This window comes from Natator depressus, chromosome 6 (genome assembly GCF_965152275.1).
Source record: "Natator depressus isolate rNatDep1 chromosome 6, rNatDep2.hap1, whole genome shotgun sequence".
Lineage (NCBI taxonomy): Eukaryota > Metazoa > Chordata > Testudines > Cheloniidae > Natator > Natator depressus.
In genome coordinates this window covers 77577441-77598519 of record NC_134239.1, presented here as the reverse complement: position 1 = coordinate 77598519, position 21079 = coordinate 77577441, and the positions used below count along the sequence as shown (strand labels likewise).

Sequence of the window (21079 nt, the reverse complement as noted above, 5' to 3'; positions counted from 1 at the left end):
AATTATCAAAACAATGCTGATCAGACCACAACATTTTGTTTGGCTGAAAATACAGACCTTGATGAAGTCACTGTACCAAGCAGATGTTATCTCTAAAATAATAAAGTGTCATAAATGCCTGCTCCTGTTCCTACTGAAGTTGATGGGAATTTGCCATTGATTTCAACAGGAATAATATCAGCCCTTAATTGCATAGTAAATTTACCACATTTCCTCTATTGCTTACTACTGCTAGAAGGAGATATAAAAGAATGGGCCTGTTTCACTACAGCACTAAATGTCCATATGTGCCATAATGTTGACCTTCCATGAGTTGATGTATCTGAAATGGTATGCAAGTGACATTCCATTATTAGAGACTGTTTACTTGGATAAGAATAGGAACAATAGTCAAAACATCTCAAAATATGCAGGGTAAGCTATTTAACATCGTGTACTGAGAAACTTGAATCAAGACAGAGAAATTTCCCATGCCCCTCTAAACAGATCTTAACAAATTTCAGCAAAGAAATAAGCTACTCAGAGTCACTGGATGGATTCAAGCAAAGTTTACATTCAAAAATGTCCCCTTAGTAACTGATGGAAAATGTTTAGTATTATCATTCTAAGTCACTAAAGTTGAAAAAAGAAGAAAAAAAGACACAGAGTTAATGGAACCCACAGGCTACTGATGTGGCAGTTTATCAAATGTAGCTGTAATGAAAGATAAATATTACAGGCAATTCGCACTTCATGAAAGGATAAAAGTGTCAGTGTATAGGTACCAGTTTTACTGCAGGCCATAATCAGCAAGTAAACGAAAGTGCAAATGTCTAAAAAGTTTATAGCCTTCTATGAAGGCCTCGTCTTGTCAGGCATTGATTTAGGTTTTCAGAGGACTTTGCCAGCGTTAAACAAAGTGACTGTTTGTGAACTTAGAGGACATGTTCTACTCCTGCCAACAAATGTTGCCTCAAGCTAAATGTTAATATGTTCCCATCACTTAAATCTAAGAAAGGGGAAGAAATAGTTCCTTACACAACTATTTTCTTCTTAAAGAGGGGACAGTCCAAAGTGAATGTTTCATATTCTCCACCTTCTCCACAAACATGAACTTCATACTTCTTAGAGAGCTGAGAGAAAAGGAAAAAAACAGGTAGTTAGAATAAGTGGTGCTCTTATACATAGTGTCAAATGTATTTTACTGAAAATGTATGTGTGTACAGGGCTTACAGTAACTTTCTCAATCTAGGTTTATCACTACACCTCCAAAAAAAGGAACAAACTCTAAAATGCACTGGATGTACTTGTAGGTTTCTGACTCTCCTCTACAGTACTTTATACTAACTGATTCATACTATTTTTAAAGTTCCAAAAATTACTGCCAGGTTGTTTTCCATCTCTGCAATAGTTATACTTCACCGTCCAGCTAAAAAAATCTCATTGACTGCATCCCAGTAGAAATGGAAGGATGTTGAAATAAGATTCCTTTAGGAAACTGGCTAGAAAATAACAATAACCTTTACATCCACTCCCAGATCTCATTATACAGTCTGTGAGATATCTTGTGTTGTAAACTCTGACCAGAAGCTACTGAATTCAGCAAACATATTATAATATTATTATAGCAACACGTTTTACAATTGTGCTCTAGGTATTTGTTGGCACAAACTCTTTCCTAAATCTTCAAGAAAGAGTTAATCCTGGCCCCACTGAAGTTAATTGCAAAACTCCTACTGACTTCAATGGAGCTGGGATTTCACCCTTAGAGGGGAAGAAACATTAGCCATTTTCTTTTGGTTACATCCCTGAACATTATTCATACTTTTTTTTTTTTTTGCACTTTGTTTTATATTTACCTGATGGACAAGCCAGATACATCATACACGAAAGTAACTGTAACTGATTGAAAATAATACAACTTGTCTGTTTTTAATCATCCTAAATCCTCTATTTAGCAGTTTCTCACTTGAGGCCTGATCCAAAGTTTTGCTTGAGTAAAGAGCGAGGGTCAATCTCTTGAACACTACATTCTAATTCTGTTTTAATAACACTGTACTGGTAGATGGTAACCATGCACCGTAGGAATTTAATTATGCTAAGAGCATGCATTAAATCTACGATACAGTAAAAATGCTAATTGGACACAGTACAAAGCTTTTCTAGGCTCATGATTCCACTCCTGCACCTCATGATTTTGTGGTTATAATTTGACTTTTAAGTGGTCCTCATTCTTTTTAAGAAAGTTATAAACATTGTTACTTGTGCACTTGTATTAGCCTTTAAGAAGTTCATCCTGCAATCGCTCCCTTTGAGGAATTTCCATTGACTTCACTGGGAGTTACGAGCACGGAGGGCTTGCAGGGTGAAATCCTAAATGAAATGCATATCACTTGTGAAAGGAAAGTTGACCTGGTTTTGGTGTTTGTGCGTTGTTTTATTGAGTATTGGACAATTCTGTAATGAGTGCAATAAGGTTTCTTTGAATGGGAAGATTGGATGCCAGAATCAGCCCTGAAAGCTGATTTGAATGCACTGGGGGGAGCTGGGTCTGGGGTTTCCATCAGGGCAGGATCCAGGGCCTTTTCCAGGCAGGTGACTGTACACTGGTCTAAAATGCTGCAGTGGAGTATACAGCAGGAACCCACCAGGCCTCCACAGGTTGACAAGGCCAGAAGATGTGTGAAGCATCTGAAATGGATAGTATTGGCAATTAGTCACCAAAAAATCATATATGTTACATGAATTATTCAGGGACAATAGGGTACACCTCTCTGACTGGGGAATGGATATATTTTTGACCAGTATTAGGGAGGGAACTGTTAACTATGGCTACGTCTACACTACAAACTAGGGGTGTGATGCCCGTACTTGTGTACACATACTCACGCTAGCTCTCATTGAGCTAGCAAAGTATAAATAGCAGTGTAGATGCAGTAGCACTGGTAGCGGCAGAGAAGGCCTGGCTGAGCCGGTCTGAGCACAAACCTGCCTGAAACCAGTGGGTATGTACTTGGCATGGCTCAGCTATGCTTCCACTGATGCTACTAATGCTACTGGGGCTACATTGCTACTTCTACTTGTGCTAGCTCAGTGAGTGTTAGCAGGGGTATGTGTACATGAGCAGGGAATCAGATTCCTAGCTCGTAGTGTAAACGTAGTACATCTGGGTACACAGCTGGGGTGGGAGGGAGGCAGTCAAGCTAATTGCTGGTGCCTCCTCATGGCAAGTGTACAGTGGAGGTACTCATTCCACAGGGGATCTGATTCCCTGATAATAAGGAACTGGAAGAGGACATAGTGGAAGGCATCCCCTAAAGAAGGTGGGGAATGGGCTTAGGACTCCTATTGTCTGGTAAAGTGAGGAGACAACCCCCTTTCCCTAGACCCTTAACCCTCAAATGAGGGGAAGGCAGTGGACTGCCAGCAATGGACTAGGGCATGCTATGGCGGGGTGGGGGGCTGACATCAGTTCTCCACCAGGGGGAAATCATGACCTGCATTGTACATATTTTAGCTGGATAGTTCCCAGATGAGTTGAATTAATGAAGTTGCTGCCTAATTAAACCACATCACTTGCACCTTCTCTGTCTCTGTGTGTGCCCAAGACAATGGGGGAGTGTATCCTGAAAAGCAGTAACTCTGAAAAGGATTTAGGTGTCACAGGGGACAAGCAACTCAACATGAGCCCTCAGTGCAATTCAGTGACAAAAAAGGCTAATATGATCTTTGAATCGATAAACAGGGAAGTAGTGAGTAGGAGTAAGGAGGTTTACTTGGTCCTGTCTGAGCACAGGGGTCCAGACTCAATGACTTCTCAAGGTCCCTTCCAGTGCTACATTTTTAAGATTCTACGATTCTAGTTTGTATTCTACATTGGTCAGACCAACACTGGAATACTATGTACAGTTCTGGGGTCCACATTTGAAAAAAAATGTTGAAAAACCAGAGAGGGTACAGAAAAGAGCAACAAAAATGATTCAAGGGCTGGAGAGAGAGAGAGTCTTAAAGTGTTTAATCTGTTTATCTTATCAAAAAAAGATTGAGAGGTGACTTGTTTACACTGTACAGTACAAGTAACTTTGTGGGGAGAAAATACCAAGAACTAAGGGACTCTTTAATCTAGTGGAGAAAGAACCAGTGGCTAGAGGCTGAAGCCCAACAAATTCAAATAATAAATTAGGCACTTTGGGGGGGGCGGTAACAGTAAGGGTGATTAACCATTGAAACAAAGTACCAAAGGGAGTGGTGGATTCTCCATGTCTTGAGCTCATCAAATCAAGACTAGATACCTCTTTGGAAGATGTGCTTTAGTGAAACAGAAGTCAATGGGCTCAATACAAGGGTAATTAAATTAAATTAATGGCCAGTGATAAACAGGATGTCAGACAAGATAATACAATGGTCCTTCTGGCCTTAAAATCTATTGTGTAATTTTTATTAATTATCATCCTTGTCATTGTTGATCCAACTCCTTGTAACTTCAATTCAATTCTGAATCGTTGTAAACTATGCATCTGATGCTTAATGTGTTGAGCACCTCAGCTCCTTCCTTATACATGACAGAGCAACTGTCTGTATTTGTCTTTAATTGGAGTCAGATCCAAAATATTAGTCCCCCATCTCCTTTTTTTCCCCAGACTAAAATTAATGCAACATTATTTTTATAAGCATTTAGTCTTACAGATTTATTTTCAGTGAAACTGTTTATATTTTACACAAGACTAAGGTTACTTTTATATTTGGGGATTTATTTTTACAATGCTATCAGAGGATTTCAGGTAATGGATATGTCTGATATGTTACAATAAAACTATACTCGTATTCCTGAGTATGGAGAGTGATAGTTAAGCTTTCCATTTTCTTTAATAAGTATTTCTTTTAAAATATTTTTAACACATTTGGATGACTTGAGTCATCACCTTAGCATAAAGAACACCAGGGACTCTGAACACAGACATAAAAAAAAGAAAGTAGTACAAAGAACTTAATCCTTTTACAGGATCAGAGATCACATTTTTAATCATAGCCCTTTGACACTGAATATGAAGCTGGAAAATGTTAAATATAATTTTGCTTGCACTCTCTTCAACCTTTTATTTCTGAAAAATATCTAATAGCTCAGACAAAGATGGTATCTGTCATAAAATTCTACATGACTGTTTACTCATTTTGTGATGGAAAATTCAAATCTCATTTTAAATAAAGATAAAATTATCATCTTTTTTAAAGCCAATGTTATCACAGGCATTTCCTTCCTAAAGAGAGAATATTTCCATGTGTAAAAATAACCAAACATACATTTAATCAAGCTTTCATTTTCAAAAATTATACTCCTGACATACAAGACAGTTTCACCTGTCAAAAAGTGCAGCAAGGTTTTTATAGGACAAATCTATCAAAAATAATTAATGTTGATACAATAAGAATGGACAACTTACAAAACAGTTAGTCAGAACCTTTTATTCTTCTTCCTGCCAAGAGCTTCTGCTGCAATGAATACTAAATAGAGCTACTGAAAAATAAAATTAAGACACGGGTTTGTGTGTCTTAAAAAACAAAACAAAACAAAACAAAACAAAACAAAACAATGAAATGCGTGTATTTTTGAGGAACAAAGAAGTTTGTCTCGTTCTTTTCCTAGCTAAAAATTTTAGCCTAGCTAAAAATATTTCACAATGAGAATAAGGAATGAATGTTTACTGTGTAAGTTATTTCTAAACTTGATGGTTCTTCTTTTAAGCCTCGAGTGCTGTGAGTTCTTCCTGGAAACCAACATCAAACACTTCAAAGCTGAGAGTCTAAATTTGCTGTCCTTGTTAGGAAATCCCAACTTTCAATGCCATTGGGCTTAGGATCATATTTGGTCCTGAACATTCTAAACTCCCAGTGAAGTCACCAGCAACTGAAGATACTAAGCACCTCAAAGGATCAGGCTCTTAATGTGCCTTTTAGAAGCAAAAGAAGCTGTGCAGTATTTTTCAAGCTGCCATCAGTGAGACAGGAACCAGCTTTCAAATACTTTAAAATACTAACATTTTTTACAGACTTGTGTTATCTTGTTTTGCTAGCTAGATCTGACATGCATAATAAATGTGACAATTCAATAAGAATAACTTTTAAAGCCAAACCGAAATTAAAGCCAAACCGAAATTAAAGCCAAACCTCACAGTTGTAAGGTCAAAACAACCTCACCTCTCATTATATTTATAAATTACACTACTCAAGAAAAGTTGATATCCAGTCCAATTCTAAACCTAAAACAAATACCAGAGTATCATGGAAACTTTTACACTATATGAAATCCAGTATCAAACAAAGATACAAATAAATCTTTTGTTTACATATACAAAGTGAAGCCCACATACTCAATACAATTCATTCTCCTGCTATCCTGACCATGAAACTGCAGGGTAAAGGCAGAGTTTATCACAGAATTTTAGCACTCAGAAATGGGAAAGGCCAATTCAATTACTTAATCCAACCTGCTGCAAGGGAAAGATTTTATAGCTCCCAGTCAGAGAACATATCAGGTATTAAACCTTTTATACACTTCACCAACAGGCCAAGAAGTAATAATTAAATTCAGGTGCAACTGTTCAAACCACAAACAATTTCTAATTCTCTATCAAGGAAAAATATTGTACAAGTAAGTAGTACTGTTGCACACATTTGATTTTGATTTTTAAAAAGTTCTACACAGATTAGGTACAATCAATGGGTTCATGGCATGTTGCCAATAGAGAAATCCAGTTTAGCATCTTTGCTTTGGGCGTCTTTGGTACAAGGGAACTAGTTGAACAAAAGCACAAATACAATAATCTCCATTTAACATAATTAATCAACACCTAGCTATTTAGAAAAAAATAATTCAAGAACTTGCCTTGTCACAATGAAATAATATAATTATTTTACTGTGCTGATAAAAATGACCCACGATTACGGCCCTACTTGACTTGCGATATTCTGAAAATTGCAGATTCTGCAATATTAGGCTTCCACCATAATTTTGACAGCACGAGTCCTGGACACCACAGGGCTGAGAGTGGGACTCTCCCGCTGTCAGCCCCAGGTGGCCACTCTCAGCCCCAGGCGGCCAACAGTGGGAGCCCCCACTATCCAGCCCGATATTTTCACTCTCAGCCCAGGCCTCTGCCAGTGGAAAATTGCAGAAAAGTAATAATGGGCTTTATTACCACAAATAATAAAGTCTGTTATTACTTTTCCGCAATTTTCCATGGTTTGTCCACAACTCAGTTGCAATTTTTTGACAATCATCCTGCAAGTCACATAGGACCTTATCCATAATAAAAAAGAAGACACAGAAGAACATCATTCCACTCATAAGCTTAATATCCAGGATATAAATCAGAAAAGAACTACACAATTAATTCAAAGTTTGTTCCACTCAATAGATCTCACTTTAGCTAATGTCCATTTTACAGTTAACCGGCATGAGAAATCACCTGACATTTAATATAAAAGGGAGACCAATTTCTATCCCACACATATGGTTTGACTAAAACATATAAATTAAAGCTATAAGAAGTAGCTGAAAATCAGGTGATAACATGTTTTTCCAAATGGAAAATGAAGCACCAATGTAGGAATCTGCTACACACTTACTCATTTTAAAAGTAAGAGACAGTTTTTTATTTAACTTTATTAGCTAGAAAACTGTGTAATTCCAAACATCTAATTAAATTACTCAGGCAGAGTCAATCTTTATTTGTCCAGTCTACATAGAAACTGGTTCTACAAAACCATAGCTAGAGAGTCTTCTAACTACTCTACACACAATTCTCTTCATACCTAAAATTGTGACATGAAAACATTTTGGCCTTACTGGGTGCATTGGGGTGTACTTTTTCTATTGCTCTAGGCTGAAGTTTTGAGATCAGAGAAATAATACTGTAGGACCATGCTCTAAATACTGACCTCTGACATCAAAATAATTGACATCTGTGAATGAATTTTGAATTGTAATGGTCAACAGACTACTTTCAACCAACCATGAATCAATAAAAGTACCATGTAAGTAACAATCCTGTGCAGAAACTCCTCACATATTCAACAATGGCACTTTTCAGGACAGTGAGGTTTGATAATTCTTCATGGAAAGAAAGTCACTTAATTTTTAAATAGATGTTTGAAGTTTTAACTTGGTAGCAGCATTCTCTCAATAACATAGGGTGGCAACATTCTCCTTTTGTTCCACTCTGCACAAATTGGAACCCTACAGGGAGCTGCAGGATAGTTACTACTGCAGGACTGGGACAGATATGGCTCAATAAACTCCACCCTGAATGTAAGGAAGGGAAAGTAGCCCTCTGGCAAAGAGATTTCAGAGATAGGCAGATCATGAAAGAAGAAATCTTAAGACCAGCCAAGCTGAGGGAAAGAAGGGTCAACTAGAAGTGCCTGGCATTCTGACACCTTCTTTACAGAGGTAATTGCCACCAAAACCGATGTTTTCGTTGACAGCAATGGCAGGAATAAGGTTAAAAGGGGGGTCACATCAATATTTAGTTTATGTCCCATAAAGCTAATGAATTGGATACAGAAGAGTACACATCGATAAGACCCTTTAAAAATCCAGATATCAAGGGCTACAAAAAAAACCCCATCCACTGGTGGGATGTATTGCAGAAATGGCTGCTAAATGGACTCTCACTGAACTAAAGAAAAGGAGTACTTGTGGCACCTTAGAGACTAACCAGTTTATTTGAGCATGAGCTTTCGTGAGCTACAGCTCACTTCATCGGATGCATGCTATGCATCCGATGAAGTGAGCTGTAGCTCACGAAAGCTCATGCTCAAATAAACTGGTTAGTCTCTAAGGTGCCACAAGTACTCCTTTTCTTTTTTCTTTTTACGAATACAGACTAACACGGCTGTTACTCTGAAACCTCTCACTGAACTGACACTATTCAGGTAGTCTAGTATATGTCTAACGTCTGTATTATCAGGAGATAGCGGATGAGATTCTGCCCAGATTGAAAACCTTTTCTATTTTGCTGCATAAGTGGAATCACCAGAATGGCTTAGACATCTCAGCAACAAACTCTTTCTTCATTGCTCAACCAGAGATCATCCGTGTCATTAGGTAAAGAGATTGCAAGTTTGGGTGTGGTGATTTCCCCGCATTTTGAGACAAAAGCTCCTCACCCAGAGGTAGTAAGAATTAATGAAAATCTTTGTTTCAGCACTGCCTTGGCCAGGTAAATGCTATGAGGCTGCTTTGTCTCTTCTGAGCTTCCTGATCATCCTAGGAATCAGAGGGACTGGAGGAAAAACATACAGCAAATGGTTCGACATGGAAGAAAGGTATCTGTGTCAGAACCTGGAATAAAATCTCTTCCATTTGGTGTTTAGAGTGGTTGCAAGTCTGTTATTGGGTATCCCGACTGACGGAAGCTTCCTTGCAGAACACCCCTTTTTATTGAGCATTTGTGATGGTCTATGAAGTTCCTATTGAGGGAATTCATAATAGTGTTCCTCAACCCTGAGAGATGAAAGGCCTTTAGGAAGATATTGTTCTTTATCCAGAAAGAGATTGCTCTCCGGCACAGCTGAGATGACATTGCACCTCCCTGCTTGTTCCAATAAAATATAGTAATGGCATTGTCAGTGAGAACTTGAAAATGAACATCTCGCAGGCCCGATACCTCAAAGTTCCTGCATATTTATATGGAATGAAAATTCCAGAGGCATCCAAAGGGCTTGAACCTGAACTTTGCCCAGATGGGTCCCCAACATCTAGTGGACACATCTGCTATCAATGTCATACTTGGCTCTGGTGGCAGGAACGGAACCCCTATGCATACATTCTAAGGGTCTCACCACCAATTCAGGGACTTACACACTCACCCAGGCATGCAAATGAGTATGTCCAGTGAATGTCTGCTCTGACAATAGCCAGGCCTGCAGACATTTGAGGTGAATTCTGGCATGTTAAGTCATGTACATGCACAAGACCATATGTCCCAAGAGCTGTAGACAAGAAAGCACTGTTGTTCTCAAGTTGGTTTTGAGCTCTCAGACAGAGGCTATGAACTGGAACCTGTCCATCGGGAGGTAGGCCATGGCAGTCCTGGTACTGATATCAGTCCCTATGAAACTTATTCACTGTGTTTGATGTAATTTTGATTTCTGTACATTCAGTTTTAGACCTAGACAACAGAACAGATGTCTGACAAAAGGGATGCTGTTATGGATGGCAGACCTTGACCTTTCCTCAACTAGCCAATCGCCTAGGTCAGGAAATATTTGAACTCCTAAATGACACAGAGAGTCTGCTACTGCTATCATAAGCTTGGAAAACACCCTGGGGGCTGATGATAGGTTGAAGAATAGCACTGTGTATTGGTAATGCATGATGGGTACCATGAACTGAAAATATTTTCAGTGGCTGGAATGTATTTCCACATGACAAGAAGTGAAGGGTTCATGTTTAGTTCATGCACCTGGAAACCTTCAGGGCACACCCTGAGTGTTGTGTGGGAGCAGTGCACACACTGCTCCATCCAAGGACATGGACCATGGGAAGTCGCCCAGAGGACATGAACCGTGGGAAGCTTCCTTGGACTGGGGCTCAAGGCCTGAGAGCAAGGACAGTAGTAGATAGAGGCTAGTAAATAAGAATATTAATCAAAGTCATATTATTTCCTTTGTTGTGTCCTTTTGCGGTTGAAGTATGTAATGTGCAGGGGGGAGAGAATAAAAAGGGGAAGGTGGAAAGCTGACAGGCAGCAGCCCGTTAGCAGACCAGCTCGCTTGCTCGATAAAAGTTGTGTTCCGTCTTGTCATTGAACCGCCACAAAGAAGCATCTTGCAGGTTACTGGCAAACACCAATTTCCAGTCTTCAAGGAAGGGACAATAGATGCCACAGTGACCATTCTAAATTTCATCTTTTTGATAAATTCAATCAGATTTCTTAAAATCAGAATGGGTCAAACCCATCGCTCTTTGTGAGAATCAGGAAGTAGCAGGAAAAGAAGCCTTTCCCTCTGTGTTGGTAAGGAGCTTCCTCTATTGCTCCCAATTCCAATACAGATTGTAATTCTTGATCTAAAACAGTCTTGTAAGACAGGTTCCTGAAAAGGTATGGGGAAGATGGATTGGGGAAAGGGAGGAGGGTGAGCTGGATAACATAACCCACCTTTACTGTGCTGATGACCCACTTGTCTGATTTAATCTCTGCCAATGCATTGTAAAAGAGAGAGAGGTACTTCCACAATGCAGGGTTTAGATGTATGTAGAAGATGAGACATTGTCCTCAACTGAAATATCAAACTGACTGCTTCAAAGTCATCAAAGTCTGGTGTACAAAGGTCTGTTGTGGATGATGCCAATGGGCAATGTCTAGGAGGCTTAGATCTCCTTCTAGAGGCATCCTGAAATCTCTGATGGTGGTAAGATCTGTACTCTGTTTGGGACTTGAACTGCTTCCTCTTAGTTACTGGAGTGTAGATACCCAGTGATCGAAGGGCTGTGCAAGAATCTTTCAACATATACACGGCTAGGCAGCCAGAAGGCCCCTTTGGGATGCACTGCCTTCTTGAGAAGATGTATTTTAAGGAGAAAATCCCTCTGTTTTTTCATTCTTGTCTCAAAGGAGGTACAAATAGGACATTTGTCCCTCATGTCGCTCACCTAAGCAGATTAGGCAACTTTGGTGCTTATCACTAACAGGGGTGAGGTTAGTTTAAACTAACTTACTCACTACACTAAACTAACCTACAACTATATACACGATTTTTTTTTTCTTTTTTACAAAGGCTGTCTAGCCAAAGCTCAGAAGCAGCAGGGAGCTCCACCTCTCACCAGGAGCAGTGAGAAAAAACTGAGGAGGAAGCAGCAACCATGCCCCTTTATTCCCTTGGTTCTCCCATATCCAATGTATCTTCTCTTCTTCCCCTCTCCTCTCATCATTTGGTTATTATGGAAATGTTTCCCAAAGACAAAAGCTTTCCATCGTAACCTTTGGTTTAACCTACCTTTCTCAAGAAAGCTCATTTCACAGCCATGCTCCACCAGCAAAAAGGGCTAATACTTTGGTTTGATAAAGACTTCACAAATTAAAGTAAGTAAATAGCTTCTTATATCTGCTATTAGTGGTATCTCCACTGAGGACGGGGAGAGAGGAAAATAGTGTTTTGTGGGTTTTTTATGTAACAACCCAACCCTGATGCTTTTAATTCTGGTCAGAGAACATCAGAGTTGGGGCAAAAAGGTGGCATCACAGTCACATATATGTAATTTCCTCCTCTGCGATATGGCACAATGACAGCACTGCAGGCCCATTCTGCCACTCTCCACACCAGGAGACTCTTGATTTTAAGTGCTTTCCATGGGCTGAGCCAGAATCTCCCACGGAAAGAAGAAGAAAACAGGAAGTGGAACCCTCTACATTTAAACATGACTAGCCTCTATGGACTCAGTTAGATTAATCTAATATATGGCTGGAGCATAAACCATAGAGACTAGAGGTGTGCATTTATAAAATTATTCACCCTTCTTGCCTATTAGAAATCAGAGCGTAGAGACAATGGGGCATGTTGGGGGCAGAGTGCTTCTCACTCTGTAACTGCAGCCACAAAGGGTTTTCACAGTGGGAGTGTGGCCTGGAAAGAAAGGGTGGTTCAGTGGTTAGTGTGTGAGTCTGGGACTTGGGAGACCTCAGTTCAGTTCCCTCCTACACCACATATTTTATGCGTGGCCTTAAGCCAGTCACTTTGTTCAAGATTTTCTAAGGTACCTGGCACCTATCTCCACCTCTAGTGGGATTTTCAAAAGTATCTAAGCAAGTTAGGCACCCAACTCACATTAATTTCAGTGAGAGCTAGGTGCCTACCCTGCTTAGGTGCTATTCAAAAAATCCCAATAGATGCATATCTGCATCTTTAGGTGACTAAACACCATTGAAAATCTGGCCTGTAGTCTCTATGTGCCTCAGTTCCCTCATCTGTAAAATGGATGTACCTCACAACGTAGCTGGCAGAAGGCTTACATATATAAAATGTTGTGAGGCACTCAAATAGTGCAGTCATGGCGGGTTATATAAATATCTTACATATACAGGACTGGGATGAGAGGAGCACAAACAGCAGCAATGAAAGAGGAGAGCCTGGAGAGGGCCTCTATTATCATAGCTCCGGGGTAACTGGGCAAGTGTGTCTGAAATGGCTCCTCAGAAAAAGACATTCTGCCCCGAGGGAATAAGGAGCCTCTGGGCTCCTCCTGCCTAGGGTGTCCGTGAGAGCTGCAGCCTTATTAATGGAGTTAATATGGTATTTTCCTTTGTTTGGCTCAGGCATCAAGTCCCCTCTCGGCCCCCTCACCGTGATGTCTGGGCTCTCTCCTTATCCCTTCATGTCTGTCAGTGTTTCTGATGTGAAAGATTTCATCAGGTTGCTAGAAAACAAGATTTTTAAAATCATAAACCCAAGCATTTATCTTCAGTTTGTAGTTAATGCTTCAGTTTCATTAGGTCTTAAAGGCACCTATCTGGAAAAAGTAATTTATTTGTGCTGACTTTTATAGCATGCACAAAAAGAGCTGCAGAACAATGTTAGCTGTGTGAGCTTACTCAAGATGTCCTGCATACTTATTTCAATAATCTGCTGGAGGGATACCCTGATAAGAAGTTAGTTCTGTCCTTTATACCCAGTCAGCCCTTGCCTTTCTTTTGAGATGGTCAACAAGGAGCCAGCTGTAAGGAGTTTTTGTGATGCATCAACCAGTATACTAGGAGCTGCAATGCGACTGCCAACTCATTTTACACAGGTCATTGAACAGACATCAGACAGTAATGACTTCTGGTCACTACTACTATGTGCTGCATTCATAGCAGTGACCTAGAGATGAAATGTTCTCTACTTCATTACCAGTTACATTATGCTCCAAGCTCACATTTTTGGTAAGAATTACTTTGAAACTTTGAATACCATAGACAACGAGGATTGAGAAAAATGTGTGAGGCAAATAAAATAATCAAAAAGGACTAACACCCCCATCATTTTTCTCTCTCTCATTCCCACATACAGAGTAAATATTGGAAATATGTTTGAGTCTATAAGCAAAATTATTTAAAATCAATTATTGAATGGTCATGCAATAGTTTGAAGACACAATTATTATGTTGTTAAAAATACTTCCCATTTTCTTATTCACCAAGGAGTAAGCTCCTCAGATCGTGTAACTGGTCGTACAGCAGGGGCTCCAAACTGCGGGTTGGGACGCCAAAGTGAGTTGTGACCCCATTTTAATGGGCTCGCCAGTACTGGCTTAGACTTGCTGGGGCCAAAACCAAAACCCGAGGGCTTCAGCCTTGGGCAGCAGGGCTCAGGTGACAGGCCCCCTGCTTGGGGCTGAAGCCCTTGGGCTTTGGCTTTGACCCCCGACCAGGTGGGTGGGACTCAGGCTTTGGCCTCCCCACCTGGGGTGTTGGGGCTTAGGCAGGCTCAGGCTTCGGTGTCCCTCCTCCCTCCCCGGGGTTGTGTAGTAATTTTTGTTGTCAGAAGGCGGTCACAGTGCAATGAAGTTTGAAAACCCCTATCACAGCTATTGGTCATGGAACAATGCCAATGTGCAATAGTTGATGATATGGCCCTCTTTGTTCACAAGGATGAAGTTTCTGTTGTGGAACAACACACATAAATTTGTTGTCGCTATTATGCAACTAATTAATATATTGACACTTAAAATACATAGGAAAAACAACATAGGAAAGGCTTAGTTTTCATTTGTGTTTATCTCTCTCTCCCTCTCTCCTGCTTCCACCTCTCACTTTGTTTCTTACCAGAGACACCCTTCTTGCTCCCAGAGATTGGTCAGCTCCATCCTACCATCTTTCCTCTTATTGTCTGGGTTCACTGACCCAGCACCCCATTTCTATGGCATCTTCCAACTCCAGTTAATCTAGCAGGGTTTCAACAGCGAGACATTATTCCTCTACTCTCCCTTACTAAGTACCCCAAGCTCCAGTTCCTTTTGCTTCTTGTGCACATTCTGAGCTGAAGTACATTATTCATAATTCCATAATCACCACAAAAGTACCTTATTACTTCCTTTGCAAACAGTTATCAGGATCCTATAGAAACAACTTCTGCATAATGGAAACATTGTTTTTAAGTGAACTTCAGAAGTCAGTGGGAAAAAATAAACCACTTTAGTGTTTATTATGGCCTTAAACTACATATAACTGTATATCATTACCTTTGGCCCCCAAAGAGTTTCCAAATAATGAACATAGTGAATTTACCATTCCCAAGCCATCTCCACTGCATCCTGTGTACTACACACACGTAGCTAACTCATCCTAGTCAATAAACCTGCTTCCCAGAGAGAGGTTTCTTTCTTGTTGTGCTAAACAAATGCCAAAGTCTTAACTTATACTGATTTGGTCGGGACTGCATGTGGATTCTGGTTCGGATACCAAGCTTCAAATGCAATATCAGCTAGCGGGCATTACTTGGTAGCCCACCACACACAGAAGACAAGGGGCAAAAACTGAATCAGCAATTAAATATTGCAACAGCTATGTTTCTGGGCAGATGTTATAAAATGTGAAGCTATCTCAGGAATGTAACAGGCAAGTGGTAAACACAAGGAGCTAGTATGCTTTAGTGGTTAAAGCACCAGATCGGGAGTTCGTAAAACTGGGTTCTAGTTCAAGTTCTCACACTAACTTCCTATGCTGCTTTGGCCAAATCATTTCACCTCACAGTAACTCAGTTTCCTCATCTGTAAAACTCATGATACTCAGCCATCTTCATAAAGTGAGTTCAGATTACCACGTAGAGTGAGCACACACAGAAAGTTCATTCCAGTTTTAAGGATATTACAGTTTCCAGTGATATTCCCTCATCTTAAAATGGGGAGTGTCACCAGAGCCGTTAATAACTCTAAAACTAGAATAAACATTTTACTTGTAAGTATGGGCTGATCTACACAGCACTGGCAAAGCACGCCAGAGGGGTGTGGATTTGTAAGCACACTAACGTGCCATACTTTTCCCTACCCCTGGGTAGATCTTGCTGGCACGCTTTAAAAAGTACCTTTGAAACAGGACTACGTTAATGTGAGTTATGTACCTTTTAGAATGTGCCAACAGGGTCTAGATGAGGCAGTTAGACTGCAGCATATTAGAGCGGTTTATAAATCACACCCCTCTGGTGCACTTTGTCAGCACTATGCAGTCAGAGACGTATAGTAGTAAAGTATGGTGGCAGTCCCGGAATGGGACAATGGAGCAAAGCAGCGGCAGAAGAGGTTCAAGTATAAATAAGCAAAGTGAAGCAATGAGAGAAGGGATAAAACACATTTTAAGTGTACCCAACCTTTACAGTTTCTTTCACATAAATGACAAAGTGAAACCGTGGAAGGGAAACAGAGATTTCTAACCCTCACCAATGTCACTTTTCGAGGCTTACACAGATCCCTAGCTTCATAGAATCATAGAATATCAGGGTTGGAAGGGACCTCAGGAGGTCATCTAGTCCAACCCCCTGCTCAAAGCAGGACCAATCCCCTATTAAATCATCCCAGCCAGGGCTTTGTCAAGCCTGACCTTAAAAACTTCAAAGGAAGGAGATTCCACCACCTCCCTAGGTAACGCATTCCAGTGCTGCACCACCAACCTCCTAATGAAAAAGTTTTTCATAATATCCAACCTAAACCTCCCCCACTGCAACTTGAGACCATTACTCTTCATTCTGTCATCTGGTACCACTGAGAACAGTCTAGATACATCCTCTTTGGAACCATTGAAAGCAGCTATCAAATCCCCCCTCATTCCTCTCTTCCGTAGACTAAACAATCCCAGTTCCCTCAGCCTCTCCTCATAAGTCATGTGTTCTAGTCCCCTAATCATTTTTGTTGGCCTCCGCTGGACTCTTTCCAATTTTTCCACATCCTTCTTGTAGTGTGGGGCCCAAAACTGGACACAGCACTCCAGATGAGGCCTCACCAATGTCGAATAGAGGGGAACGATCACATCCCTCGATCTGCTAGCAATGCCCCTACATATACATCCCAAAATGCCATTGGTCTTCTTGGCAACAAGGGCACACTGTTGACTCATATCCAGCTTCTCGTCCACTGTAACCCCTAGGTCCTTTTCCGCAGAACTGCTGCCTAGCCATTCGGTCCCTAGTCTGTAGCGGAGCATGGGATTCTTCCATCCGAAGTGCAGGACTCTGCACTTGTCCTTCTTGAACCTGATCAGTGATTCACTATTTAGACTGTTCCTGTATGACTTTATCATGATGCAAAATGTTCTGCTACAAACACAATACTGTAGCTATAGATTCTGGTCACATTTCTATGGCATCCCACTGCATACTTAGACCCACTCTTTTATCACTGATGCTATGTGAACTCCAGTACACTAAGACTTTCATTTTTTTCTTGCAGTTACTTGTTGCTCTTGCTCTTTATTTCATTTTTTGGTACAGCATTGTTTCTTTGTTAAACTTAGTGGTGTATTTTAGCTACCAAGAAACATAGTTGGTTATGATGATATTCTATTCAGCAAAGTTATTCCCATAATTCCTAAAGAAAAACCTTCTTGACAAACACTCAAGTCACAAAGAAGTTTGAACATCTGTATAAGGCCACAAGTAATCTTGGTAATGGCTTTGCATCTGTGTTGTGGCATCCATCTTTCATTCTGAAGCCACGCAACTCCACATGACATACAATTAAATACAGAAAACCAGGTTCAGATGTGCAATCTTTGGTTCCTCAAAACAGCGAGCACCACATTTAAGTGTTGTGCTTCGTGTTCAGGAGAATGGAAAATCCAGCCAAATGATTATCTAATTTTAGTTTGTGTAGGGAAAACAGTCCCACAAATGCTCTTGGGGACGTTACACAATCCGTTCCTTTCCACTAGAAATTAATTATATACTTCAGCACAAATCCTTCCCATTACATCCCTATTCCAAGTCTGGGGGAACTTTCGACAGTAGAACTGGTGCAGTTGAACTGGTCAAAGAATGGTGGGGAGGATTTGGGAAGGCTGCATATGGGTGATATTTCTGGGGCTAAGTGCATGCTCCAGTCTTTCCACTCTGACCCCTTTCAGTGGAGCGGGCTTTGGAAGCTACTACAGCCAATAAAATGTTCTAGCATATTGGCAGGAGGATTCCTGCCTAGATTCTTCTTTCTCAGATAATCTCAGTGCCAAGACAAGCTACTGAGACTATGCTGAGAAAAGAGTTCCCTGTAAATGAAGAGTCAGGGTAAATATTGTCTATATTTGGATGCTTAGCACAGAGTATCCCTGTTAATTAAAGTTAGAAAACTTTTTTTTTTAAATTGCAGATAATCATCTATATTCTAACTACAATATATGCTCTTTACTCTTATTCTTAAGAAAGTTGATGACTTTTGATGGAGTCATCACCCTTGATGCTATGGGAAAGGAAACAACCACTTATTCCTTCTTGAGTTTTCCAGCCCACACCTCCCTAGAAAACCTTTAGATTAACTTAAAATTAATCTTTACTGCTGTGCACACATCACATCTGCTTCAGAGTACAAAACTGCTCCATATAGATTCCCAAATGCATGGTTGCCACTTCAAATTCCAAAATGTTTTACTTCTCAGTACTACTGATATTTACCTAATTCTGACAGTCCCTGTCATGATCAGCCACTTTAACAATACTTTTGGGTATTTAAGGCCATCATAATTACCTAAAAGTCAGTTTGCCCTTAATACTGAGGGTTTTTATCCTCTACCTTACTTTTCAAAACATACAATATGACACCTCTTGCCAACTGACTTTAACAGGAGTTCCATTCTCATATGAAGTATGTCTATGTCTTCTGTAAAACAAACTTTGACCCAACACCTTGTTTCTGAAAGTAACTGTTTCTAGAATTAAGTTTTATTAATTTTATTAAGTGAGCTTCTATATAAATAACTTCTCTTTTGAAACACTGCATATTTTGAGCATGCTTTAAGTGATACTTACCTCCAAAAGATAAGGCTCCATTTGATCCAATGTTTTTCCTAGATGTTTATCTGGATCTAAACCTGCCAAGATATATTAAAATATATTTAACAAATACAATAATGAAAGTAGTTTAGACATCAAAGTGGACTTTTTTTTGTAACATTGTCCTCTGGAAGTCAGTTCCTGTATATTTAAAATCATTTTGATCCTAAAGTAAATGTCCTGAGCTAGAATTCTCTCACTTATCCTCTTTGGGCAACCAGTTTCCATGCTTGTAAAAAATAAGGTTCATTTCCTTCACACTGTGTCAACTGGAAAACGTATTGTTTTACTGTATGAGTTCATTTCTAAGAAACTTCATCAAGCACAAGGGAATATAGATAACTCAGGTTCATAGTAATAAAATACTACCAGTCTGTGCAAGTTTATGTTGGTAGATACAGTAGAACATCAGAGTTACAAACACCCCAAGAATGGAGGTTATTCATAACGCTGAAAGGTTCGTAACTCTGAACATTATGGATGTTCTTTCAAAAGTTTACAACTGAACATTGACTTATTACAGCTGTGAAACTTTACTACGAAGAGGAAAAATGCTGCTTTCTCCTTTTTTTCGTAGTTTACTTTTAATACATATTTATTAAATGTATTATATTATATGTATTTGGGGTTTTTTTGTTTGTTTTTTTGTCTTGGCTATTCTGCTGCCTGATTGTGCACTTCTGCTTTCAAACGAGGTGTGTGGTTGACTGGTCAGTTTGTAACTCTGGTGTTTGTAACAGTGAGCTGCTATAAAAAAAACCTAACTCTGTAGTTCCCCCATTATTCAGAAGTGACAAATTTGCCAATGCACGCCTACTATTTTCTTCTACATATGACAAGCCACATACAGTATGTGTATCTGTATCTCTCTCTCTCTCTCTCTCACACACACACACACACACACACACACACACACACAGCATAAAAGTGGTTTATACTTGCAGTGTCCCTTCAGTTTGGAAGGTGAGGATTCCCTTTGTTGCTGCATTTCTTTTTGTATCTTTAAATTTTCTTTTAAGTGTTTTTGACGTTTGTGTGTTTTCCATTTTTCATTTTGACTGAACAGTTATTTTTTCATTGAGGTGTAAATACTGATGATGACCTTCTTCTTGTAAATGGATTCATTTAACTGGCTGCCTTTTCTCCTGTATTAGCTCTTTGCCTTTGTGTTTTGTCCACAGAGAAATCATTTTAGGCTGTGATATAGTCCGTTCTTGGGAGCAGAGCACACAACTGGAGCTAGTCAGTATTTGGATAAAAAAAAAACTTCATGCCCAATCGCGCCTCAGAACCTGTTGTATGAGGAAACTTTTCTCCTTCTCAGTCAATACTAAACAAATATCCCAGTTAGCTCTGAGGAGGCACTATGCTACTGGAAGTGTCAGCTTTCAGCTGAAACTTTAAAAAAAATAGAGGTCCTAACTCCTTGAAGTTAATAAAAATCCAGTGGTGATTTTTGAAAGAGGAGGAATGCTGACAAAATTACCATCTGAATAGTTACATTCTGCCAACTGTACCTAAATTATTCCAATATTTTTCACTAGACATAGTATTCACCCTTATTTCCTAGGCTACATTGTTTCTGCCACCAGAGATGGCTGCATTTCAGGAGCGGATGAAGCAATATCTATAGTATAGCTTGTAAAGCACTTTGGGATCCTTCAGTATGAAAGGTTTCAGAGTAGCAGCCGTGTTTGTCTGTATCCACAAAAAGAAAAGGAGGACTTGTGGCACCTTAGAGACTAACAAATTTATCTGAGCATAAGCTTTCGTGAGCTGTAGCTCACGAAAGCTTATGCTCAGATAAATTTGTTAGTCTCTAAGGTGCCACAAGTCCTCCTTTTCAATATGAAAGTCACTATATAAATGTAAGATATATTAATTATTATTTTATTATTATTATTATTATGTTTTTGCTAATTTCAAGTAAATTGCCTGACATTCGAATTTGGTGATAATGGACTTAGTTTATTTAAAATTCTGTGAAGCTGAAACAATTTAAATAAGTTAGATTCAAAACATTAAGGAAGATTTTAAACATTTCATTGAAGCACATTGCAAATTCTTTCACAACCTGAGGGGAGTACTT

At 39.6% G+C, this 21079-nt stretch overlaps 1 protein-coding gene across 2 annotated transcripts in view; it reads right to left on the bottom strand.

The window, feature by feature from the left end:
• DPH6 (diphthamine biosynthesis 6) overlaps positions 1 to 21079 on the bottom strand; it is a 366355-nt gene that overhangs the window by 219672 nt on the left and 125604 nt on the right. For both annotated transcript variants that reach the window (XM_074955773.1, XM_074955772.1), the window contains 2 exons: positions 18967 to 19028; positions 1018 to 1112 (listed from right to left, as the gene is read on the bottom strand). In XM_074955773.1, the coding sequence (XP_074811874.1) occupies positions 1018 to 1112; positions 18967 to 19028 (157 nt within the window). The remainder of the gene's footprint in view (positions 1 to 1017; positions 1113 to 18966; positions 19029 to 21079) is intronic.